Consider the following 26,206-nt stretch of genomic DNA (forward strand, 5'->3'; position numbering starts at 1 on the left):
CGGCTGGGTACAGTGGCTCCTGCCTGTAATCTCAGCACTTTGGGAGCCAAGGGGGTAGGATCGCTTGAGCCCAGGAGTTTGAGACCAGCCTGGGCAACAACACAGTGAGACTTCATCTTTACAAGAATAAAATTAAAAAATTAGCCAGGCATGGTGGTGTACATATGTAGTCCCAACTACTTGGGAGGCTAAGGTGGGAGGATCACTTGAGCCCCCAGAGGTTGAGGCTGGAGTGAGCCATAATTGTGCCACCATAGTCCAGCCTGGGCGACAGAGACCCTGTCTCAAAACAAAAACAGGCCAGGTAAGGGTGGCTCATGCCTGTAATCCCAGCACTTCTGAGAGGCTGAAGCGGGAGGATTCCTTGAGCTCAGGAGTTCAGACCAGCCTGGACAACATAGTGAGACCCTGTCTCTATTTTTTTTTTTTAAGTAAAACAAACAAACAAAAGCAAAAAAACAAACTCGTGATCCTTTTGTGTTCGTAAGGATGGTGACTGGGTGCCCACACCCACATGTGAGATGCGCCCCTCAAACCTTGTTACAACTTCAACCATTACCCATCTGACATTTAAAAAAAAAAAAGGAAAATCTTAAAAATGTCTCATTTCAGCATCTTACAGTTTTAAAAAACCAGTATTTTGGTAGATGACAAATTTATACCATTAATGACTATTTTTTTTCTTTCCTCAACTTTTGTTTTAGGTTCAGGGGATACCTGTGTAGGTTTGCTACATGAGTAAATTGTGTGCTGCCGGGGATTCGTGTACAAATGATTTTAGCACCCAGGGAGCAAGCATAGTACCCCGTAGCTAGTTTTTCCACCCTCGCCTTCCTCCCACCCTGCCCCCTCAAGTAAGCCCTGGTGTCTACTGCTCCCATCTTTGCGTTCATGTGTACTCAGTGTTTAGCTCTCGCTGATAAGTGAGAACATGTGGCATTAATCACTTTAAAACGTAATATGACAGATACCATTTTCTTACAGAGCATCAGATATTAGTATGTATGGATCCCCTTGTTAAATTAACAAAAATCATCTGAAAATAAGCACAATATTTCATTTATTTATTGTATAAGTTTGGCAAACAGCACAAAAATCCAGCAACATTTAAAACATATAAAAAAGTCAAATGCTAAACAGGACTGGGGATTTTTTTTTACGTCATTAGAAATAACAAGTACACATTTTAAGATTCTGCAAAGCTAGCAAAATGAAGATGCTTGTCTTCTGAACATATACCACAAACACACATATAAAAAACAATATAATTTATCTTTACAAAAATTACAGCCAAGCAATAGAAAAGAAGGATGTTAATGATGAAGATAGCAACACATATGTTTAGTACATGTATCTTACACATTGAAATGCTACATCTTGTACCCTGAAATACCATGTGTAGAGAGCCAAGCAGAGTAAATTTAGGCTCATTACTGAGGTTAAGAATTATTTGAGAAGAATTTAATTCTTATATGTAACATATTCAGTTAAAACTTTCTATATAGCAATAGCTAAAGGGTGACAATGTATTCCACTATAGATCTGAGAAGTTGAGTCTTCTTTGTTGGCAGTATAAAATTTCTGATCAGTATCAAAATTCTGGTAAAACACAAATTGAAGGCATTTTCTAGTGTACGCAAATGTTACGAGGGGCATCAATGAACGTAAAAGAAAATCTTAGATTTTTCACATCAAGTTTCTGCTGAGCTTTGTCAAATCGAATAGCTCAACTATAAGGCAAGAGAAAATACCTCCCTATAACAGATTAGTGGACCTTACCAAGTAAATATAGGGATTCAATCTTAGGGAAAAATCCCCTACATTAATAGATCTGAAACAGTTGGCCTTGAAACAAACATCTAGAAATTAACAAACATCTTGACATTCAGTCATTGGTTCCGAAGCCTGACAATCTGTTGGTATATATTATTAAATTAACTTTTTGGAATCAGCACCAGTCCCCAAAACCTCAAATTATAATATTTAATCTTCATTAAAATACATCTTTTTTGTGCTACATTAACACGACTACAATTAAGTTAAAGAAAGCTGAATTCATTCAACTTATCGTATATGTTTATGTATACTAGGTAGCGACTTAAATTTCTTTTATTTACTTGTGCTTCTGTTTTGGGGCACTTTGATTGAAGAGAAATTCAATTCACAGGATTACATCTTGCTAAAGCATTCCTTAGCATTGGTCCAAACTTGAATTCCCTAAAAATAAAAATAAAAACTTTAAAATGTGAGTTTGGAAGGAATCTGAAAACCCAAATACTCGGCTTAGTGGTACACTAAGTTTTGCTTTTTGGAGTAATTAAGAAGTCGAGCAAATATGACACTATTTTTGGGAAGTGGCTAATGTAAGCACATGTCTAATGCTTCTGAAAAGAGAAAGAAAGTAATATGAGCTTATCTTCAAAATGGAGAAAGAACTCCTACAACTTGTTGGAAAACTGAGTTAATTCATTTCATATCACATACTCAAGTAATTTCTATTTGTAAATCAAACAAGTTTTCAGTCGTTTCTATTTTTTTTTTTTTTGGGAGATAGGGTCTCACTCTGTTACCCAGGCTGGTGTATAACCCTGACTCATTGCAGCCTCGACCTCGACCTCCAGGGCTCAAAGGATCCTCCCACCTCAGCCTGCCAAGTAGTTGGGACCACAGGTGCACGCCATCACACCTGGCTTATTTTTTGTATTTTTGTTGCTGTTGTTGTTGTCGTTGTAGAAATGGAATCTCACTATGTTACCCAGGCTGGTCTGGAAGTCCTGGGCTCAAGCAATCTGCCTGCCTCTGCCTCCCAAAGTGCTGGCATCACAGATGTAAGCCACAGTGCTTGGCCTGGTTTTTTCAATGTAATATTTGAAACAAAAAACTTTATTAGTCTAACAAATATAAATTATTAAATTATTACTCAATTAACTAAAGTTTTGATAAAAACTATGTACTAAATTACTGAATCCCTCTTAGTACCTGAAGTTACTTAGCACAAAGTTATAGATGGCCTAATACGCATAAGCAAAACTACATGTTTATAGAGATGTAACAGTAAAACTTAAGGGTTTTTTCCTTTCTTTTTTTGAGACAGAGTCTCACTCTGTCACCCAGGCTGGAGTGCAGTGGCACCATCTCACTTCACTGCAAGCTCTGCCTCCGGGGTTCATGCCATTCTCCTGCCTCAGCCTCCTGAGTAGCTGGGACTACAGGCGCCCGCCACATCTGGCTAATTTTTTGTATTTTTAGTAGAGACGGGGTTTCACCGTGTGTCAGGCAGGATGGTCTCAATCTCCTGACCTCGTGATCCTCCCGCCTCGGCCTCCCAAAGTGCTGGGATTACAGGCATGTGCCACTGTGCCCGGTAAGGGTTTTTTTTTTTCAATAAGTAAGATATATATTCTCCAATAATTGCTAATTTATGAAAAAGGAACTTTTTAATACTTAATCATTAAAGTGTGTCATTTATTAAGGGTTTTTATTTTATTTATTTTTTGAGACAGTGTCTTGGTCTATCGCCCAGGCTGGAGTGCAGTGGCGCGATCTCAGCTCACTGCAAACTCTGCCTCCCGGGTTCACGCCATCTCCTGCCTCAGCCTCCCGAGTAGCTGGGACTACAGGTGCCCGCCACCACACACGGCTAATTTTTTTTGTATTTTTAGTAGAGACGGGGTTTCACCATGTTAGCCAGGATGGTCTCGATCTCCTGACCTCGTGATCTGCCCACCTCAGCCTCCCAAAGTGCTGGGATTACAGGCGTGAGCCACTGCGCCGGGCTATTTATTAAGGTTTTAAACAATTTTCTTTTTCTTCCCTTTTCTTTTTGAAAGAAGGTCTCAGGCCAGGTGCAGTGGCTCACCCCTGTAATCCCAGCACTTTGGGAGGTGGAGGTGGGCGGATCACGAGGTCAGGAGTTTGAGACCAGCCTGGCCAATGTGGTGAAATCTTGTCTACTAAAGATACAAAAAAATTAGTCTGGCATGGTGGGACGCACCTGTAATCCCAACTACTTGGGAGGCTGAGGCAGGAGAATCGCTTGAACCCAGGAGGCGGAGGTTGTAGTGAGCTGAGATCACGCCATTGCACTCCAGCCTGTGTGACAGGGCGAGACTCCGTCTCCAAAGAAAAAAAAAAAAAGAAAGAAGGTCTCACTATGTTGCCCAGCCTAGTCTTGAACTCTTGGGATCAAGTGGTCCTCCTGCTTCAACCTCCCAAATAGCTAGGATCACATATAAAACTCTTTATCACTTAGGCAAGAAAATAAAATGACGAAATTGCATAGTACCACTCTTGGGAAACAAGGTGAACATACACTTTTATTAAACTTTTTGTTTTACTAGTTATCTAAGGATTTGTGAATAAACCTACAAAATATCCAACAGTATGTCCAAATACAGCTACAGTAGTATCTTTTATATTCAGAGATTACATTTCTAGTACCCTCAACCACTGCAGCCTAAACAAAGTGGAGGGGGAAAGTCCTTTGATACATTATATAAAGGTCTTGCATTTTACTTTGGAAAGAAGTGAATGAGAGATCACAAGGAGCTTATTAATTAGTCTTTTACAAGAAAAACAGAAAAACTAAAAACCTTTGTTATCTGGTCTTTCAGATTTCTTGAGGTTAACAAGTTAGATTGGAAAAAGGACTGTACGGCTGGGTGTGGTGGCTCATGCCTACAATCTCAGCAATTTGGGAGGCCAGGGCGGGAGGACTGCTTGAGCCCAGGAGTTCAAGATCAGCCTGGGTAACACAGTTAGACCCCATTTCAAAAAAAAAGAAGAAAAAAAAAAAAAGAAAAAGAAGAAGGACCGTAAATATCTAGCACCTAGCTGCAGGCAAGAAGAGGTGACAGAAAGAAGGCAAAAAAAGATAGAGACGCTACCAAAGTACAACACACTCAACGCTTTAGCACCTGCAAACTCACCAGTCACGATCTAAACTTGTTTTAAGTGACTCCAAAGATCCACAGTACACAGTAACTTTTAATTCACTGAGGTATAAATATGAATTTGTCCAAACCAAATGGAGCCCACTTAACCAGTGAGTGGGTATGGTGTTTATAACCTCAAAATATCTTTGTTCTCTCAGTGATGGCCCTTAGCCAAAAAATAAAATTTGGGGACAAATTAAAGCTTAAGAATTGTATATATATTTATATGAGTGTGATTTTGCCCTTTAAGAAAGTCTTCATAAATGTGAGAATTCATCTTCCCATGTAATTTGCTGAGATAATGCATGTAAAAGTGCTTGATAAATTATAACAGGTGATAAAAATCAAAGCACTGGTACTGGTAGTCACATTGGCAGATCTTAGGTTATAAAAAAGAGGTTAAGGAATGTTTCCTATTTTGTTCTTAAACCAACATTTTAGAAAGACTTCCATCACTGTCAAACATTTATTTTAACTAGAATAAGCTACAATGTTTATATCTTTCACTATGGATATCAGCAACATGAACGATTTAACTTTACGAGGAAGCATATCATAACCACATCTTCACAAAATAATGTTCAAGCTATTTTCCAACGAAAGCATGTATCTGGAATGGTATTTTACTGTCTGGTTCAAGAGTACCATATGATCTAAATAATCTTGGTATATATTCTCAAATACAAGTTATAAATGGGGGATACAAATTTGGATTTTAGACAAGTGGTGACTCAGTAATGGGCATACGGGTTGTAACACTTCTTTCAAAATTAAGTAGAGGCTGGACATGGCGGCTCACACCTGTAATCGCAGCACTTTGGGAGGCCAAGGCAGGAGGACTGTATGAGACCAGGAATTCGAGATCAGACTGGGCAACACAGTGAGACCCCCCCCATCTCTATTTTTTAAATATTTAAAATTTTAAAATCAAAAAACCAAAACGAAATAAAACAGAAATCCTACACAATTAAAATAGAGAAAATGGTAAACATTCTACAGGAGAATAAAAATGAAAAATTTTTTGGTCCAAGTAAGGTAATTTCAAGAAATGTATAAGTACTTCTGAATATACATATATCTTCACTGAAACCAAAACCTACCTTTTTGCACATACTGATCTGCATGACTGCATAGCTTATGAGGGCCTCCTTTAAGTCTCGGTTCTTTTGTTCTTTGAAGCGTTCAATATCAGCCCATGCGTTTTTCACAAATTCTCTGAAATAAAAGGTGTAGCCATTATTATTCTTACTTAAGTCAAATACACTGTGTATTATAAATTTATAAATATTATAAATTTAACCAGTTCTCATTGGAGTTGGTTTTTAATTGCTTAGGTAGAAGGAAAAGCTATTGCTTGTTTAAGACAGTTTTTTCTTTTCCTAAAAATTATAATTAGGGAAAAAGCAAACAAATGGTCATATATTCTTATATCTTTTCATCTACTTTTTCTTTTTTTTTGAGACAGAGTCTCAGTCTGTTGCCCAGGCTGGAGTGTAGTGGGGTGATCTTGGCTCACCACAGCCTCTGCATTCCGGGTTTGAGCAATTCTCCTGCCTCAGCCTCCTGAGTAGCTGGGATTACAGGCACGCGCCACTAAGCCCAACTAATTTTTGTATTTTTAGTAGAGACAGGGTTTCACCATGTTGGCCAGGCTGGTCTCAAACACCTGAGTTCAGGTGATCTGCCCACCTCAGCCTCCCACAGTGTTGGGATTACAGGCATGAGCCACTGCACCTGGCCTAATAATCTACGTTTTTGCCACAAGGATTCTACCTTCAAATTATTCCTATAAAATACACATAGATGCCTCCTTGAGCCAGCTCACAAGGCTAACAGGTGTCAGTCATAATGAAGTAAGTGCCTTCCAGGGGTCACTGGAAAATATACACTCTTTTGACAAGATGGATTATGAATCACATTTAGCATGGTTTTTTTTTTTTTTTTGAGACCACATCTCGCTCTGTAGCCCAGGCTGGAGTACAGAGGCGTGATCTTGGCTCACCGCAACCTCTGCATCCAGGGTTCAAGCGATTCTCCTGCCTCAGTCTGCAGAGTAGCTAAGAATACACGCACACGCCACTGCACAGTAGCTGGGATTACAGGTGCATGCCACTGCACCTGGTTAATTTTTTGTATTTTTAGTAGAGACAAGGTTTCACCATGTTGGCCAGGCTGGTCTTGAACTCCCGACCTCAGGTAATCCACCCACCTAGGCCTCCCAAGTGCTAGGTTTACAGGTGTGAGCCGCCGCGGCCAGCTGCATGTACCTGTTTTAAATGACAACCAAAGTTTGAAAAATTTTTTAGCCAGGCATGGTAGCCAGCAGTCCCAGCTATTTGGGAGGCTGAGGTGGGAGGATCACTTGAGCCCTGGACTTTGAGGTGGCAGCGAGCAACAAAGGCACCACTGTACTTGGCCTGGGCGGCAGGGTGAGACTCTGTCTCAAAAAATAAAAAAAATAAATAAAAATAAAAATCCCAAGAGGCATTTGTCTTTTTTTTTTTTTTTTTTTTTGAGACAGAGTTTTGCTCTGTCAGTCCAAGCTAGAGTGCAGTGGCACAATCTCGGCTCACTGCAAGTTCCACCTCCTGGGTTCACACCATTCTCCTGCCTCAGCCTCCCGAGTAGCTGGGACTACAGGCGTCCACCACCGTGCCTGGCTAATTTTTTGTATTTTTAGTAGAGACGGGGTTTCACCGTGTTAGCCAGGATGGTCTCAATCTCCTGACCTTGTGATGCACCTGCCCCGGCCTCCCAAAGTGCTGGGATTACAGGTGTGAGCCACCATGCCCGGCCTGTCTTTTTAAATTCCATTACTTTGCCATATTTGGTGCCAGTAGTTCCAAAAATGAAGAAAACCACCTCAAAACCCATAATACACTCTTCGTCTGCCTTGGTCTATTCACTGACTGTTAGATGAAAACAAAAATAAGGAAAATGCATCAAACAGTGATAATGGGTCTCTGAGAACTGAATTTCTAGAAATACTTATGTAACAATTACATACTAAGCCCTATGCAAGGCATTGGGATATGAATGTGAAAAAGATACAATCACTGACTTTGAGGTGCTTAAATTTAGCCAGGCATAGTCACACAGAACAATCAATCATCTAATACAAAACCACCATACCATACTGGCATGAATTAAATGCCATGATGGCCTGAGAAGGCTTCACGATAAAGTAACCCTTCAGCTGGGTACTGAAGGAGGGGCAGGGGAGAAGAAACGGCAGAGGGAAAGTACAAAGGGTAAAAATCAGGAAAAGTGCAGGGAAGTAATATTATGAAGCTGAAACTCTTTTATTTCTCTTTCCCCAACATTGAAACAACTGTTTCTATAACATGATTTTTGATAATTCAGCTTTCTTTTATTTTTATTTATTTATTTATTTATTTATTTTTGTAGAGACAGGGTAGGGTCTTCCTATGTTGCCCAGGCTGATCTCAAACTCCCACACTCAAGCAATCTTCCCACCGCAGCCTCCTAAAGTGTCGGGATTATGGGCGTGAGCCACCACACCCAGCCTGATAACTCAAATTTCTTAGGAATGCATTTTAAAGGAACAGCCTGTATTCAAGGATGCCAATGAAGCTGGGAATTATTACAAATAAAAATAATTTGCCATATAGTCTACAAGCCTAGCTTACTTAAACATCGCAGTATCTTTACCTGCCTTCCAGATTTTTAGACTTCAGCTGTTGTTCTCCTTCATTTATTTGTTCTTCTAGCACCTTTATTCTGGCTTCTCTCTGCTCTGGAGTTTCTTGACCAAACAGCTTGGTAGTCATTCCCTTCAAAGAGAATGTTCTCACAGTCTAAAAGGAAACAGAAACAGATGAATGGATAAACAAGATGTGGCATACACATACAATGGAACATTATTCAGCCTTTAAAAGGAATCAAATTCTGATATATGCTACATACAGCATGGATAAACCTGTAGGACATTATGCTAAGTGAAATAAGACACATACGAAAAGACAAATACTGTATGATTCCACTTACATGAGACACCAGCGTTTACACTGTATTAGGCATTAATAATCTAGAGATAATTTAAAGCAGGGGGTCCCAAACCCCAGAGCCACAGAGTGATACCAGTCCATGGCCTGTTTGGAACCAGGCTGCACAGCAGGAGGCTAGCGACCACCTGAACTCTGCCTCCTGTCAGATCAGCAGCAGAGGCATTAGATTCTCTCAGGAGCATGAACCCTGTTGTGAACTGCGCATGTGAGGGATCCGGGTTGTGTGTTCCTTGTGAAAATCTAATGCCTGATGATCCTGAAACCATCCCCAGCATCCCCCACCCTGGTCCATGGAAAAACTATCTTCCACAAAACAGGTCCCTAGTGCCAAAAAGGTTGGTGACTGCTGATTTAAAGTACACAAAGGATATGCACAGGTTATATGCAAATACTACACCATTTTATATAAGGGACTTAAGCATCTGAGGATTTTGGTATCCAAGGGATCCTTAAACCAATCTCACTGAAGATACTGAGGGATGACTGCAATACGGAACTATACAATTAAAAATGGACAAGATGGTACATTTTATGTTATGTATATTTCACTACACACACACAAAAGAAAGAGAAAACATTTGCCATATTTCCCCTAAGTCAGACAAAACCACCATAAGCTTCACAACCAGGGCACTCTTATATTATTTTTTATTTATTTTTACAGAGTCATAGCCAAGAATCCTAACAGAATTTCTAACACTGAAATAATATGGAGTAGTTAAAAAGGGCAAACTTCTAACTGAATTTTTTTTTTTTTGAAATGGGGTCTTGCTCTGTTACCCAGGCTGGAATGTAGTGGCACAATCATGGCTCACTGCAGCCTCAACCTCCTGGGCTCAAGTGATCCTCCCACCTCTGCCTCTCAAGTGGCTGGGACCACAGGTACATGCCACCACACCTGGCAAATTTTTACATTTTTGGTAGAGACAGGGTCTAGCTATATTAATCCACACTGGTTTCAAATTCCTGGGCTCAAGCAATTCTGGGTTTATGCCTGTGCCGCTAAAAGTGTTGGCATTACTGTCGTAAGCTACCATACCCAGCTTGAATTTCATAATCAAATGGAAAACTTCCATGTGAAATATTAGACAAGTTATTTCTTACTCTGTATGAATGATCATATTTTTAAAAAATACTTTGTTATAAAAAAGTAGATAAATTCACTAGGCAACTACGGAAATAAACCAAACTAAAGAAGCATATTTAAAATCTGCACAACTCACGCTCAAACTTGGGCATCTATTAATAAAACAGGATACCTAAATCCAAGCATTGGAAGGCAGCCTCAAGCTTCACTGCTTTAACACTTCCTCACTCGCTGGAGTTTACTGAAGAAAACACTTTTCCCTTGACATGTAGGAATAGGGAACCAAGCTCCCTGAAAATGGCCTGGGAACTTCTCCCACTGAATTTTAAAAATAAACCAAGGGCCTAGTTTATACTATACATGTGTCCTGGTCTTTCCCCACATATATTATGACTTTTCATAGATGTAACCAGTAGGTAATATATGTGAAAAGCACTTTTAAAACTACAGTGCTTAGCCAGGTATGGTGGCTCACGCTTGTAATTGCAGCACTTTGGGAGGCCGAGGCGGGTGGATCACGAGGTCAGGAGACTGAGACTATCCTGGCTAACATGGTGAAACCCCGTCTCTACTAAAAATACAAAAAAAAAATTAGTCAGGTGTGGTGGCGGGCACCTGTAGTCCCAGCTACTCGGGAGACTGAGGCAGGAGAATGGCGTGAACCCAGGAGGTGGAGCTTGCAGTGAGCTGCAATCTAGCCTGGGTGACAGAATGAGACTTCATCTAAGAAAAAAAAAAAAAAAACTACAGTGCTTATTAACTAAGTAGAGACATTGCTGCTGGTTTACTACTTTCAGAATGTGTTGCTCACCATGATGGCTAATTTATTGCAATGAAATAACTGGAGAGTAGAAAGCTTATTATAAAAATGATCCAAGACTAATGCAATCAGATATAGAATTTTCCTCACAAGTACTCACTGTAAGCATTAAAGAATAAAATACATCAAAAGCTCCCTGTTAGGCACGATGCACTGGTTGTAAGTGGGTAAGACTTTTCAAAGTCAACTAAAATTTCTACAAAGTACCTCGCAAAGTTAAATCTGATAAAGGTCACTGCATGTTTTTTCACTTGGACTTAGAAACCAGATGACTGACTAGGCATGGTGGCTTACCCTTGTAATCCTAGCACTTTGGGAGGCTGAGGTGGGAGGATCACTTGAGTCCAGGAGTTTGAGACCACCCTGGTCAACACGATGAGACTATAAACAAAATCAGCCAGGCATGGGGGGCGGGGGGGGCACATGCCTGTGGTCCCAGCTACTCAAGAGGCTGAGGCAGGAGGATCCCTTGACCCCAGGAGTTTGAGGCTTCCACGAGCCCTGATCACACCACTGCACTCCAGCCTGGGCAACAGAGCCAGACCTTGTCTCAAAAAATAAAAATAAAAACAATTTTTTTTGAGATGGAGTCTCACTCTGTCACCCAGGCTGGAGTGCAATAGTCTAACCTTGGCTAGCTGCAACCTCTGCCTCCCCAGTTCAAGCAATTCTTCTGCCTCAGCTTTCCGAGTAGCTGGGACTACAGGTGTGAGCAACCACACCTGGCTAATTTTTGTATTTTTAGTAGAGATCGGGTTTCGCCATGTTAGCCAGGCTAGTCTCAAACTCCTGACCCTAGGTGATCCACCAGCTTTGGCTTCCCAAAGTGCTGGGATTACAGGTGTGAGCCACAGTGCTCAGCCCAATAAACTTTATTTTATTTTATTTTATTTATTTATTTTTTGAGACAGAGTTTTGCTCTGTTGCCCAGGCTGGAGTGCAGTGGCACGATCTCAGCTCACTGCAAGCTCTGCCTCCTGGGTTCACGCCATTTTCCTGCCTCAGCCTCCCGAGTAGCTGGGACTACAGGTGCCCGCCACCACGCCCGGCTAATTTTTTGTAATTTTAGTAGAGATGGGGTTTCATTGTGTTAGCCAGGATGGTCTTGATCTCCTAACCTCATGATCCACCCGCCTCAGGCCTCCCAAAGTGTTGGGATTACAGGCGTGAGCCACCATGCCAACTTTTTTTTTTTTTTTAAGAAACCAGATGATACTGATTACAGCAGAGAAATGTTGGCAAAATTTCTTATAATTCTATACAGCACATGGTTTTAAATGGCTTACATCTTTTTGTATCAAGGTAATAATAAAAGAATTATAAAGTTACTCACAAATTATTCCCCTGTAAAAGGTGCAGTCGTCCTGAGTATTGTAACTGAAGCTGATTCCACAGGAGTGAGTTACTCACTTAGAGTGAGTGCTTGTGAGGAACCTTCCATGTTGCTACAATATCATCAGAGGCCAAAAGAAAAATACTCACCCCAGTTGCCAGTTCCTCACACTGCTGCTTCTTGGACGCTAAGTCCTGAGCAGCCATCTCCAAGTCATACTGCATAAGTTCATGTTTCCTGCACACAGCCCTACAGATGAAAAAATGTGCTGCCATTTAACTTTTTCTTTAACATGTCAAACATTTTTTTCAAGGGTAGAGGAGAACCATTCAAAATGTCTCACTAGGGCAGAACGTGTGTGCCCAGAATTTTCAAGTTTAAAATGTAGCAGCCCAACATTAAAAGTGGAATCTAGCAAAATCTAACCATAAAAACTTCATATAATCTTTTTTTTTTTTTGAGACAGAGTTTTGCTCTTGTTGCTCAGGCTGGAGTGCAATGGCGTGATCTTGGCTCACTGCAACCTCCGCCTCCCGGGTTCAAATGATTTTCCTGCCTCAGCTTCTCGAGTAACTGGGATTACAGGCATGCACCACCATGCCCAGCTAATTTTGTATTTTTAGTAGAGACGGGGTTTCTCCATGTCGGTCAGGCTGGTCTGAAACTCCCGACCTCACGTGACCTGCCCACTTCGGCCTCCCAAAGTGCTGGGATTACAGGCATGAGCCACCGCACCCCGCCAAAAACGTCATATATTTTTAACACAAAAAAAGTTGTTTTCTAGATACTTGGAACATTTCTTTCAATAAACATGCCATTATCACACACATAAAACATTTTCTAATATAATGTAAGAACTAATGCTGTAATCTCACATAGCAACTGAGTATTCTTAGAAAAAATAACACCTCAAAGTTTTCTTCTTTGTGATTTAGAAAATGTCTATTAGCCTTTTTTTTTTTTTTGGGAGACAAGGTCTCACTCTGTCACCCAGGCTGGAGTGCAGTGGTGCAATCTTGGCTCACAGCAACCTCTGCCTCCTGGGTTTAGGCAATCCTCCCACCTCAGCCTCCTAAGTAGCTGGGACTAACGCATGTGCCACCACGCCCAGCTAATTTGTGCTTTGTAGAGATGGGGTCTCGCCCATGTTGCCCAGGCTGGTCTCAAACTCATGGGCTCAAGCAATCCATCCACCTCAGTTTCCCAAAGTGCTAGGATTATACGCATGAGCCATGTCGCCCGGCCTAGAAATGTTTATAGTTTTTATGATCATAAAATAATCCATGTTCACTGTAAAAAGATTCTAATACAGCAATGCACAAAATAAAAAAAAGAGGCTGGGCGTGGTGGCTCATGCCAGTAATCCCAGCACTTTGGGAGGCTGAGGTGGGCAGATCACCTGAGGTCAGGAGTTCGAGATCAGCCTGACCAATGTGATAAAACCCCATCTCTACTAAAAATACAAAAATTAGCCGGGGGTGGTGGCGCATGCCTGTAATTCCAGCTACTTGGGAGGCTGAAGCAGGAGAATCACTTGTATCCAGGAGGCAGAGGTTGCAGTTAGCAGAGATTGTGCCACTGCACTCCAGTCTGGGCAACAGAGTGAGACGCCGTCTCAAAAATATAAAAAATACAAAAAGAAAGTTTAAGAACACTCTTTCCCCCAATCCCACTATCCAGATATAATCTGTGTTACCAGACAGTATATAACCTTCCAGAATTTAGCTAGGCATTGACAAATACCATATCCACACACCCCAAATGGTTCCTACCTCTTTTCTCACATGGCTATATATCCTGGCCATCTTTCCATGTCAATATACCTTAATCCTTTTTATAATTTTAAAGAACTGCAGAGAATTCCACTGTACTCAGAAATTTTCTTTTTTTTTTTTTCTTTTTGAGATGGAGTCTCAGCTCTGTTGCCCAGGCTGGAGTATAATGATGTGATCTCGGCTCACTGCAACCTCCACGTCCCCAGTTCAAGCCTCAGCCTCTCCAGTAGCTGGGATTACAGAAACCCACCACTATGCCTGGCTAACTTTTTTGTAATTTTAGTAGAGATGGGGTTTCACCATGTTGGCTAGGCTGGTCTCAAACTCCTGGCCTCAGGTAATCTATCTGCCTCGGCCTCCCAAAGTGCTGGGATTCAGGCAGGAGCCACCTCACCCGGCCAACTTTCTTTTGCTTGGTGACTTGAAAATACATTGGTGAGACTTCCTACTATTCAAAGCCCTAGAAGGAAAACAAGCTAACAATATGCAGATGATTTCACACCAGTCACCATACAGGTAAGGGAATAGTGCTCTTTTGTTTTCTAACAGAATTCTTATACTGCTTTTAAAAGTGACAGGACAGCAGTGGCTCACACCTGTAATCCCAGCACTTTGAGAGGCCGAGGCGGGCAGATTACCTGAGGTCAGGAGTTTCAGACCAGCCTGGCCAACATGGTGAAACCCTGTCTCTACTAAAAATACAAAAATTAGCCGAGTGTGTTGGCGGGCACCTGTAATCCCAGCTACTTGGGAGGCTGAGGTAGGAGAATCGCTTGAACCCGGGAGGCAGAGGCTGCAGTGAGCCGAGATCACGCCACTGCCCTCCAGCCTGGGCAATACAGCCAAACTCTACTCTGTCTCAAAAAAAAAAAAAAAAAAAAAAAAAGTGACAGGATAACTGTCCAAAAGCCACCTATTCTGGGAAAATAATTCCTTTTTCTAAATGGATCGAAAAAAATACATTAACTTTTTCCTAGTCACGTAGGACTACCTAAAAGAGAATTCCCTTTGGCTCTGTAAAAGACACCACAAGAACAGATAAAGTCCTTGTTACATAAGGACGTTATACAAGCTACTGATAAGACACACAGAATAAAAATAGCAATATACAACCTAGTAACAGATACTGTTACACACACTCTGTATTTTGCTTCCAATCTTCAAACTGGAAAAAGTGGAAACAACAACATACAGACACACTTGATGCCTGAGGCTGGTAGGTTTTATCAAAATGATGCTTCGAGGGCAGGCCTCGTCTTACATGTTTATGCCTAGCACTCTGCAACACAGAGAAATACAGTGAGACCTCACTCATTATGTCACAGAATGTATTCATTTAAAAAACACTTTACTATCTGTACTTTACAGTGGCATATGAGGAGAGTGGTAAACAACCCCGTGGCTGCACCTGGAACTTTTATTAAACTTACCGCAATGCTTCTGCATAAAAAAGATACTCTTTTAACTGATCTGCATAATGTTCTTCATCTTCCAAAATATCATCAATAGAAGATGCATACCTGTTTAAAAAAAAAAACAAAAAAATTGCATAAATAGAGTTATTTTTATTGGAACGCAAAGTATTAGGGTTCTAAAGAAGTGCAATTAGGCTGGGCACAGTGGCTCACAACTGTAATCCCAGCACTTTGGGAGGCCAAGATGGGCACATCACTTGAGGTCAGGAGTTCGAGACCAGCTTGGCCAACGTGGTGAAACCCTGTCTCTACTAAAAATACAAAAATTAGCCAGAAATGGGGGCAGGCATCTGTAATTCCAGCTACTTGGGAGGCTGAGGCAGGAGAATCTCTTGAACCCGGGAGGACGTTGCAGTGAGCCAAGATCATACCATTGCACTCCAACCTGGGCAACACAGCAAGACTCCATCTCAAAACAAACAAACAGACAAACAAAAAACAGCAATTCTAAGTGTGGCCCACAGACAATTTGCTACCCATCAGTGATGCTGTAAGTACAGACAGTGAGAATTAGCATTTAGAATCACTGGTTAGCAATGTGTAATTACCATGATGATTTTATTGAATTTTACCAAAATGTTTTGGTCAGCAATGACTTAGAAATAAGAACCAAACAAAAAATGGTCCTTTTCATAGGCAGCTTAAGAAGCTTGTGGCCGGGCACGGTGGCTCAAGCCTGAAATCCCAGCACTTTGGGAGGCCGAGACGGGCGGATCACGAGGTCAGGAGATCGAGACCATCCTGGCTAACACAGTGAAACCCCGTCTCTACTAAAAAATACAAAAAACTAGCCAGGCGAGGTGGCGGGCGCCTGTAGTCCCAGCTACTCGGGAGGCTGAGGCAGGAGAATGGCATAAACCCGGGAGGCAGAGCTTGCAGTGAGCTGAGATCCTGGCCACTGCACTCCAGCCTGGGCGACAGAGCGAGACTCCGTCTCAAAAAAAAAAAAAAAAAAAAAAAAGCTGGTAAGACTGTAATATCTTTTGTTCAAAGACATAAATAAAAGGGCTACAAAATCTGTAGAAAGAATAAGAGTTGGTATAATTGGTATACTGGTATACATATGTTCTTGGCTGCAACTATTTATTTATAATGATGCCAAAAAGCTACAAAGAAAAAGTAGAGTAAATAAAGATTACAGAAAATTTTAGAAGCTCATTTTATACTAATTCTTAATAACAACCTCTGCTTTGATTGGGAGACTCCCTCAATGTCATACCAGTTTACATTCCCGCACGAGTCTTCATTTGTACAGAATATGATGGCTCCCACATTGCTTCTCCAAACCACGTAAGCACATGTCTTAACACCTCTAGGAAATTTTCCCAGATTGCTTTAGTCTTTAGTCACCATTCTACTTCCGTTCCCTTATCAACAATGTAGAATTTAAATTTTATCAAAGTCATATCTCATGTGTTGGTTTTTAAAAAGTTATTCTTTTATTTGAATTATCTATTTGTTGAACATCTACAATGTGCCAACTGATAGGTTGAGTGTGACAAATCTAGTGACAAAAGAAAACTCAGTACTAAAGCCATGGTAGATGGAAAAGCTGTAGTCGAAGATTGTACACTAAAGCCCAGGAGTTCAAGACCAGCCTGGGCAACACGGCAAGACCTTGTCTCTACAAAAAATACAAAAATTAGCCGGATGTGATAGTGCATGCCTGTAGTCCCAGGTACTTGGGAGGCTAATATGGGAGGTCTGCCTGAGCCCAGGAGGTCTGAGGCTGCAGTGAGCTGTGAATGTGCCACTGTACTCAAGCTGGGGTGACAGAGTGAGAACCTGTCTCAAAACAAAACAAACAAACAAAAAAAAAAAAAAAAAAAGAAAAGAAAAAAAGAGAATAAATCATAGCTGGTACAAGGTATTGTAATTTAATATAAAATTGTATGAAATACATGGCAAGTTGCAGTTTATCAGATACATTTAATTACAAACACCATTCCACTGTTCCTTTTAGATTGACATTAGATAAGGAATTACTAGATCTAGATAATGCAGGACAAGTAAGCCCCAAAATTGGAGGTTAGCCCAGGAGGGTTATTGGCTTCGCCCACAAAAGAATTCAAGGGTGAGCTGGTGGTGTCAGGTGGAAACCTTTTATTGAAGAGCACTGCTCCTTGAGGAGCAGGACTAACTCACAGGCAGTGCACCTAGAGTCGGCCTCTGTGTTGGTTTTACTTCTCCGATAGCACTGTAAATTCCATAAGGACAGGGGCTATGTGTATGTACTACTTCTGTGTGATACAACAGGTATCCTTCTTTCAAATTAATTCTGGTTCCTTCACACGGACACACTTTATATCTCTAGGCCTGCCTCATCAAGTTCATTGAAGTTGTAAGACAAAATAAACAAAACTATGCTAAGGTTCATTTGAAAAGCAATGTGCTTATAGGATTTATAAAAACAGTGAACATATACATTCTGTAATTACAAACTTACAGCTATGAGAGTGAAGAATTTCTTATATGTGACTAAAAAAAAGTCTTGAGAATCACTGTTAAGAGTAGGAAAACCTGCCTTTAGTTCCTAAGTCTATGATTCTGGAAGAGTTAATGTGAAGAAAACAAAGAGAAGCACAGGGCTGGTGGCCTGAAGATAGGAAACACAGCGTAGGCAGAAACTGGAACATCCTAGGGTGGGGAAGTATAAATGATAAAGATTTTTAGTTCTCAGTACTGAGAATTTTATTTAACACTTTAATAAATCAACTGAAGGCATAATCCTAAATTCTTGCAAACACTGAAATGTCAAATCAAGAGGCTGCAGGAAGACTTAAGGTTAAACAAAATAGTTGAAAAAAATAGCTAGTTGGTCTGGAACATGGCCCAAAGGAAAGTAATATTTACATAAACACATTTTTCTTTTTTCTCTCCCAGCTAGAAGGTATAATTTAAAACTTGTATGTATTTACAGTGTACAAGTGATGTTTTGACATATGTATACATTATGAAATGATTAAATCAAGCTAATTAACATATCCATTACCTGACATACTTAGTATTATACTTCTGGAGAATATTTACGATCTATTTTTTGTCTTTTTGAGCCACAGGAGTTCTTTCTATGCCATGGTTAGAAATGTTTGCTCCTGTACTTGCTTCTTCACTGTCTTAATAGTGTCGCTTTTTAAAAAATAGTAAAGGTCAGGCGGGGTGGCTCATGTTTGTAATCTCAGCACTTTGAGAGGCTAAGGCAGGTGGATCACTTGAGCCCAGGAGTTTGAGACCACCCTAGGTAACACAGTGAGACCCCGTATTAATTTATATTAAAATTTTAGAAAGATAGTAAAACATACATAAAATTTACCTTGTTAATAATTTTTATGTGTACAACTCAGTGGTATTTAGTATATATACACTGTTGCATAATCACTACCACCACCCACCTCCATAATTTTCTCATCTTTTGCAACTGAAACTCTGTACCCCATTTAACTCCCCATGTCTTGCTCCCTCAATGGTATCAAGTGGTAAATTGGTCTTCATCAAAATTTAAACAAAAATTTTAAATTTGATGAAGACCAATTTGCCATTTAAAGTAATTTTTTCTTTTCATATCCTTTTTAGCAATGTTTTCCACTAAAAGCTGTAATTTTACCTTTTACAATTATGTGTATGATCCAAATTGAATTAGTTTTGTATCAAGTGTAAGATAAGGCTCAAAGTTCTTTTTTTTTTTCCATGTAGGTAGATATCCAGTTATTCCAACACCATTTGTTGAAATGAACTATAGAAGTGTGAGTCTATTTCTGTACAGAATTCTGTTCCATTGACCCTCCCTCCCTCCCCCTCTCTCTCTCTTTCTTTCTTTCTTGACAGAGTCTTGCTCTGCTGCCCATGCTGGAGTGCAGTGGCATAATCTTGGCTCACTGCAAGCTCCATCTCCCGGGTTCACGCCATTCTCCTGCATGAACTACAGTAGCTGGCACTACAGGTGCCTGCCACCATGTCCGGCTAACTTTTTGTATTTTTAATAGAGACAGGGTTTCACCATGTTAGCCAGGATGGTCTCGATCTCCTGACCTCGTGATCCACCCGCCTCGGCCTCCCAAAGTGCTGGGATTACAGGCGTGAGCCACCATGCTCGGCCATTCTTTTTTTTTTTTTTTTGAGACACAGTCTCACTCTCACCCAGGTTAAACTGCAGTGGCAGGATCATGACTCAACTGCAGCCTTGACTTCCTGGGCTCAAGTGATCATCCCTCTTCAGCTTCCCAAGTAGCTGGGACTCCAGGTGCACGCCACCACTCCCAGCTAATTTTTGTAGTTTTGGTTTTTTTGAGATGGAGTCTTGCTCTGTCACTGAGGCTGGAGTGCAGTGGTGCAATCTTCAGCTCACTGCAACTGCTGCCTCCTTGGGTTGAAGTAATTCTCCTGCCTCAGCTTCCTGAGTAGCTGGGACTACAGGTGCATGCCACCATGCCTGGCTAATATTTATATTTTTAGTAGAGTCAGGGATTCGCCATGTTGGCCAGGCTGGTCTTGAACTCCTGACCTCACATAATCCACCCACCTTGGCCTCCCAAAGTGCTAGAATTACAGGCTTAAGCCACCACATCCGGCCTAATTTTTGTAGTTTTTTGTAGAGACAGGGTTTTGCCATGTTGCCCAGGCTGATCTCAAACTCCCGAACTCAAGGGATCTACTCGTGTTTGCCTGCAAAGAGCTGGGATCACAGCATGAGCCACTGTACCTGGTCAATCTGTTCAACTTTATGCCAATACCTCACTATCTTTACAACTTAGCTTTATAGTAAATCTTTTTTTTTTTTTTTTTTTTTTTTTTTTTTTGCGGGGGGGGACAGAGTTTCACTCGTCACCCAGGCTGGAGTGCAATGGTGTGATCTCGACTCACTGTAGCCTCCACCTCCTGGGTTCAAGTGATTCTCCTGCCTCAGCCTCCGGAGTAGCTGGGATTACAAGCACCCACCACCACGCCTGTCTAATTTATTTTGTATTTTTAGTAGAGATGGGTTTCGCCATGTTGGCCAGGCTGGTCTCGAACTCCTGGCCTCAGGTGATTCACCCGCCTTGGCCTCCCAAAGTGGCATGAGCCACCATGCCCTAGCCTAGTAAATCTTGAAAGTAATATATTCCAGCTTTGTTCTTTGTCAAGACTGTTGTAGCTATTCCAGGTTCTTTAAATGTCCATATAAACTTTTATTTTTTATTTTATTTTATTTTTTTGAGATGAAGTCTCACTCTGTCAGCTAGGCTGGAGTGCAGTGGCATGGTCTTGGCTCACTGCAACCTCTGCCTCCCAGGTTCAAGCGATTCTCCTGCCTCAGCCTCCCAAGTGGCTAGGACTATAGGAATGTACCACCATGCCTGGTTAATTTTTCTGTTTTTAGTAAAGACAGGGTTTCGCTGTGTTGGCCAGCCTGGTCTCAAACTCCTGACCTCAAGTGATCCACCTGTCTCGGCCTCCCAAAGAGGAGATTATAAGCATGAGTCATTGTGCTCGGCCCATGTAAACTTTAGAATTAGCAATTTGGGAGAACTGACATCTTACCAATGTCTTCCAATCCATGAACATAGTTTATCTTTCCATTTATTTAGGTTTTAATTTATCTCAGCAATGTTTTATATAGTTTTCAGTGTAGAGGTCTTTTGTATCTTTCACTAAATTAATACTTAAGTTTTGTGCTTTGATATTATTTATAATAGCATTGTTTTAATTTTTTTATTTTCAAATTGTTGTTGCTATTATATAAATACAGATTTTTAGATATTAAACCTGTATCCCGCATCCTGATTAAATTCAGTTGTTGGTTTGTCATATATAGATTAAACTGGACCCCTTCCTGTTATCATACACAAAAATCAACTCAAGATAGACTAAGGACCTAAACGTAAAATCTGAAACTTTAAAAAAAAAAGAAAGAAAACGAAAACCTAGTAAATACCATCTGGGCTATGGCAAAGATTTCACTGATGAGGATTCCAAAAGCAATTGTAACAAAAACAAAAATTGACAGTTGGGACCTAATTAAACTAAAGAGCTTCTGCACAGCAAAAGAAACTATCAACAGAGTAAACAGGTAACCTACGGAATGGGAGAAGATATTCCCAAACTATGTTATCTGACAAAGGTTTAATATCCAGAATCTATAAGGAACTTAAACAAATTAATAGGCAAAAAACAACTCAATTTAAAAATGGGCAAAGAGGCCAGGTGCGGTGGTTCATGCCTGTAATCCCACACTTGGGGAGGTTGAGGCAGGAGAATCGCTTGAACCTGGGAGGAGGAGACTGCAGTAAGCCGATAGCACCACTGTACTCCAGCCTGGGCAAAAGAGCAAGACTCTGTTTAAAAAAAGAAAAAAAGCCGAACGCGGTGGCTCACACCTATAATCCCAGCACTTTGGGAGGCTGAGGCGGGCGGATCACGAGGTCAGGAGTTCGAGACCAGCCTGGCCAATATGGTGAATCCCCGTCTCTACTAAAAATACAAAAATTAGCTGGGCTTGGTGGTGCATGCCTGTAGTCCCAGCTACTCAGGAGGCTGAGGCAGAAGAACCACTTGAACCTGGGAGGTGGAGGTTGCAGGGAGCCAAGATGGTGCCACTGCATTCTAGCCTTGGTGACAGAATGAGACTGTCTCCAAAAAATAAGGCGGGGGCCGGGTGTGGTGGCTCACCCCTATAATCCGAGCACTTTGGGAGGCCACGATGGGCAGATCACTCGAGCCCAGGAGTTTGAGACCACTCTGGCCAACATGGCAAAACCTTGTCTCCACTAAAAATATAAAAATTAGCCGGGCGTGGTGGTGGGCACCTGTAATCCCAGCTACTCACGAGGCTGGGTCAGGAGAATTGCTTGAACCTGGGAGGCAGAGGTTGCAGTGAGCCGAGATTGCGCCACTGCACTCCAGCCTGGGCGACAGAGTGAGACTCCGTCTCAGAAAAAATAAAAACAAAAATAAAAATAAAGAAGTGGGGTGAAGGACATTAATAGATACTTCTCAACAGAAGACATACATGTGGGCCAATAAACATAAAAAAAAAACCTCATCATTAATTATTAAAGAAATGAAAATCAAAACGACAATGAGATACCACCTCACACTAGAATGGTTATTATTATTTATTTTTTTTAACTTAAATAATAGAGACTGTTCTTGCTATGTTTCCCAGGCTGGTCTTGAACTCCTAGGCTCAAGAGAGCTGCCTACCTCAGCCTTCTAAAGTGCTGGGATTACAGGCGTGAGCCATTGTACCCGGCCAGAATGGTTATTACTAAAAGGTCAAAAAATAACATGCTGGCAAGGTTGCAGAGAAAGAGGAACACTTATACACTGCTGGTGGGAAAGTAAATTAGTTCAGCCACTGTGAAAAGCAGTCTAGAGATTTCTCAAAGAACTTAAAGTATAAGTACCATTCAACCCAGCAATCTCCCAGTACTGGGTCTATATCCCCCAAAATACAAATTATTCTACCATAAGGATACATGCATGCCTATGTTCACAGCCACAGTATTCACAATAGCGAAGACATGGAATCAACCTAAATGCCACAAACAGTGGACTGGATAAAGAAACTGTGGTACATGTATACCATGGAATACTACACAGCCAAATAAAAGAAGAGATGTAGCAATATGGATGCAGCAACATGCATGCAGCTGGAAGGCCATTATCCTAAGTGAATTAACACAGGAACAAAAAACCAAGTATCACATATTCTCACTTATAAGTGGGAGCTAAATATTCAGTACACATGGATACAAAGAAGAGAATAACAGATACCAAAGCCTACTTAAGGGTGGAGGTTAGGAGGAGGGTGAGAATCGAAAAACCACCTCTCGGGTACTAAGCTTACTGGGTAATGAAATGATCTGTACACCAAACCCCTACGTCAGGCAATTTACAAACCTGCACGTGTACCCCCTGAACCTACAATAGAAGCTGGAAAAAATAAAATTAATTCAGTTGTTGGCCAGGTGTGGTGGCTCCCACCACTAATCCCAGCACTTTGGGAGGTTGAGATGGGAGAATCCCTTGAGACCAGAAGTCTGAGACCAGTCTGGGAAACACAGCAAGATCCCATCTGTAAAAAAAGAAAGAAAAATTTTTTAATTCAATCTGGGAATAGCAGCTCATGCCTGTAATCCCAGCACTTTGGGAGGCCAAGGCAGGAGGACTGCTTAAGGCCTGAAGTCCAAGATCAACCTGGGCAACGTAGCAACACTCTGTCTCTACAAAAAAATAAAAATAATTAGCCAGGCGTGGTGGCATGCACCTGCAGTCCTAGCTACTTGGGAGGCTGAGGTGGGAGGCGTGCTTGAGCCCAGAAGGTTGAAGCTGCAGTGAGCCATGATTGTACCAATGCACTCCAGCCTGGGCAGTAGAATGAGACCCAGTCTCTTAAAAAAAAAATCAGTTGTTAGTTCTACAATGTTTTTGGTTGATTTTTTATGGTTTTCTGAGTAAAAGACCTTGTCAACTGAAAATATAGTTCTGCTTCTTCCTAATATTTAGGCCTCTTATTTAATTTTCTTGTCTCACTATACTGAATAGGACCTCCAGTACAATGTTTACTAAAAGCGGCGAGAGCAAACAACCTTGCCTTTTTCTTGACCTTAGGAGAAAGCCTCAATATTTCACTATTAAGTACAATATTGGCTATAAATTTTAGACTGAGAAAATTCCCTTTTATTCCTAGTTGATGAGACTTTTAACTGTAAATTGGTGTTAAAATTCGTCAAATGTTTTTTCTACATTTATTGAAATGAACATACCTTCAATGTTTTCATCTTCATTCTGTTAAAATATGAATTAGACTGATTTTCAAATGTTAAACTAACTTTGCATTCCTGAGATAAATTTAAGTCAAATATGTACACACAGAGCACAATACAAATGCCAGCAAACTTGATAAAAACAGAAGAATAGAAGAGTCACTAACGCTTCACTACAGGACTTCACCTCGGGCTTCACAAAAGTTCTGGAGGTACTTACACATCCATGTGATGACCAGCACTCTGCAGTCCATCACCCATTTCTTTTTCTATGGCACTCCACTCACTAGGGAGTAAAAGATAAAACCAAAAGCAACATGCATTAGAGATACAGAATAGTATTAAATGGACTCTTTTCAAGATTCTTGTCTAGCTAGCTTTAAAATAATGTATAGTACCCATATTTGGGTTTGTTTTCTATAACTCAAATATGCTGTTTCCCCTTAAGTTTAACAACTAAATGTAAGTGAAGGCTTCAAAAGCTGATGCTTGCTGCTAAGTGTAAGGTAAGTATCATACAAAACAGCTGCTGGTTATAGATAACATTCTCAGTTGGGGGCTGACTTAAATCATTTGTAAAGCTTTTTAAAAATACGGATGCTAGCCCTACTCTTGATCTACTTAATCAGAAGCTGTGGGGATAGAGTGAGACATGTACATTTTTAAATACTCCATGTATGGCTCTGATGAACACACCTGACTACATGCCACTGTTCTAGTAGGTAACAGAAAAAGACAACTGTATAGAAACAGTAGATGCAAAGTTTTAATAATAATAATCATATTACACAAGAAAGCTACTAGAGCCACAGATAATTTTGTTGTCATTTCTGTGAAATGCTTTACATTAAAAATCTTTTTATGGAAGTTATACATGCTTATTATAGTAAACTGGGAAAATAAATCTATAATCCCAAATGCCAAGAGATAACATACTTTGATATACCTCCTTCCAGTCTTTTTATTTGCGTAAAGTGGCTGACATCAAATGGTATATGTGAGTTTGTATCATGCTTTTTTTAAATAGTATTTTCCCATACTATTAAAATAATTTGTTCTAAACATCACTTTAAATGGCAACTCACAATCTTTTTAACCATTTTCCTGGCTATACAGGTTGTTTCCAATTTTTCTGCTATTTAAAGACTGTTCAATTCCAACATATCATAAATATGTTCAATTCCAACATACCATAAAAAAATAGTATTATATATACTCTTAGTATAGATGAAAACTATGTATCTTTTCCCTAAAAAGTTAAACACACACACACACACACACACACACAAAATCTTGTATACAATTTCAGAGACTTCAGACAACCTGAAGTCCACCCTCACCTCTTGGATCTAGAACTCCAACTAAAAAACCACCAAGGTTGCTCTAGTATTCAATAGCCCCATTAAATAAAAAAAAAAGGAAAAGACTCCAAGAAGGCCTGAGAGTCAAGATTTTGGACAGGAATGAAAAATATTATTAATTACAACAAAAAGAAAAGTTTAGAGCTAAATTTAGTAACCCAGTCTGGTGTTCATCAAGGATCAAATATCTAGACCCAAACAGGTCTGTGGAAATAGGTTCTATTTGTTTATATTTCTGTATGAAACTTTGTTTAAACAAGAGTTTCACACTAAAAAAAGATTTGAAAATCACTGTCCTCATCTACCCCAACAATTAAGAATAGACACTCAGGCCCAGAAACCTAACACAGTTTACTCAAAGTCAGGCAGCTAACTAGACAGAGCTGAGCCTAGAATCAACCTCCAACAGAGTCCACTATCTACCAGTCCCAACTTAAGGCACTTAACTTTTTTTGTTGTCTCAGTCAAAAGAGCTTTTCAGCCAGGCACAGTGGCTCACGCCTATAATCCCAGCACTCTGGGAGGCCAAAGAGGGCGGATCACCTGAGGTCGGGAGTTTGAGACCAGCCTGACCAACATGGAGAAACCCCGTCTCTACTAAAAGTACAAAAGTAGCCGGGCATGGTGTTGCATGCCTGTAATCCCAGCT

General features: G+C 40.6%; 1 protein-coding gene and 1 non-coding gene across 2 annotated transcripts in view; one reads left to right on the forward strand and one right to left on the reverse strand.

Moving 5' to 3' along the window:
- The first annotated feature begins 469 nt into the window (after positions 1–469).
- LOC115892261 lies at positions 470–569 on the forward strand. The gene has a single exon (XR_004052159.1). It is a non-coding gene; the product is annotated as a small nucleolar RNA U13 (small nucleolar RNA).
- A 476-nt stretch (positions 570–1,045) lies between these two features.
- Positions 1,046–26,206, reverse strand: part of SNX4 (sorting nexin 4) — a 78,531-nt gene continuing 53,370 nt past the window's right edge. The window contains exons 9-14 of the mRNA XM_010354811.2: positions 24,417–24,482; positions 15,408–15,497; positions 12,352–12,451; positions 8,607–8,752; positions 6,035–6,149; positions 1,046–2,217 (exon numbers count right to left, since the gene is read on the reverse strand). Coding sequence (XP_010353113.1) covers positions 2,170–2,217; positions 6,035–6,149; positions 8,607–8,752; positions 12,352–12,451; positions 15,408–15,497; positions 24,417–24,482 — 565 coding nt within the window. The 3' untranslated portion in view covers positions 1,046–2,169. The remainder of the gene's footprint in view (positions 2,218–6,034; positions 6,150–8,606; positions 8,753–12,351; positions 12,452–15,407; positions 15,498–24,416; positions 24,483–26,206) is intronic.

The sequence above is a fragment of the Rhinopithecus roxellana genome, chromosome 1, assembly GCF_007565055.1.
Source record: "Rhinopithecus roxellana isolate Shanxi Qingling chromosome 1, ASM756505v1, whole genome shotgun sequence".
In the NCBI taxonomy this organism is placed as follows: domain Eukaryota; kingdom Metazoa; phylum Chordata; class Mammalia; order Primates; family Cercopithecidae; genus Rhinopithecus; species Rhinopithecus roxellana.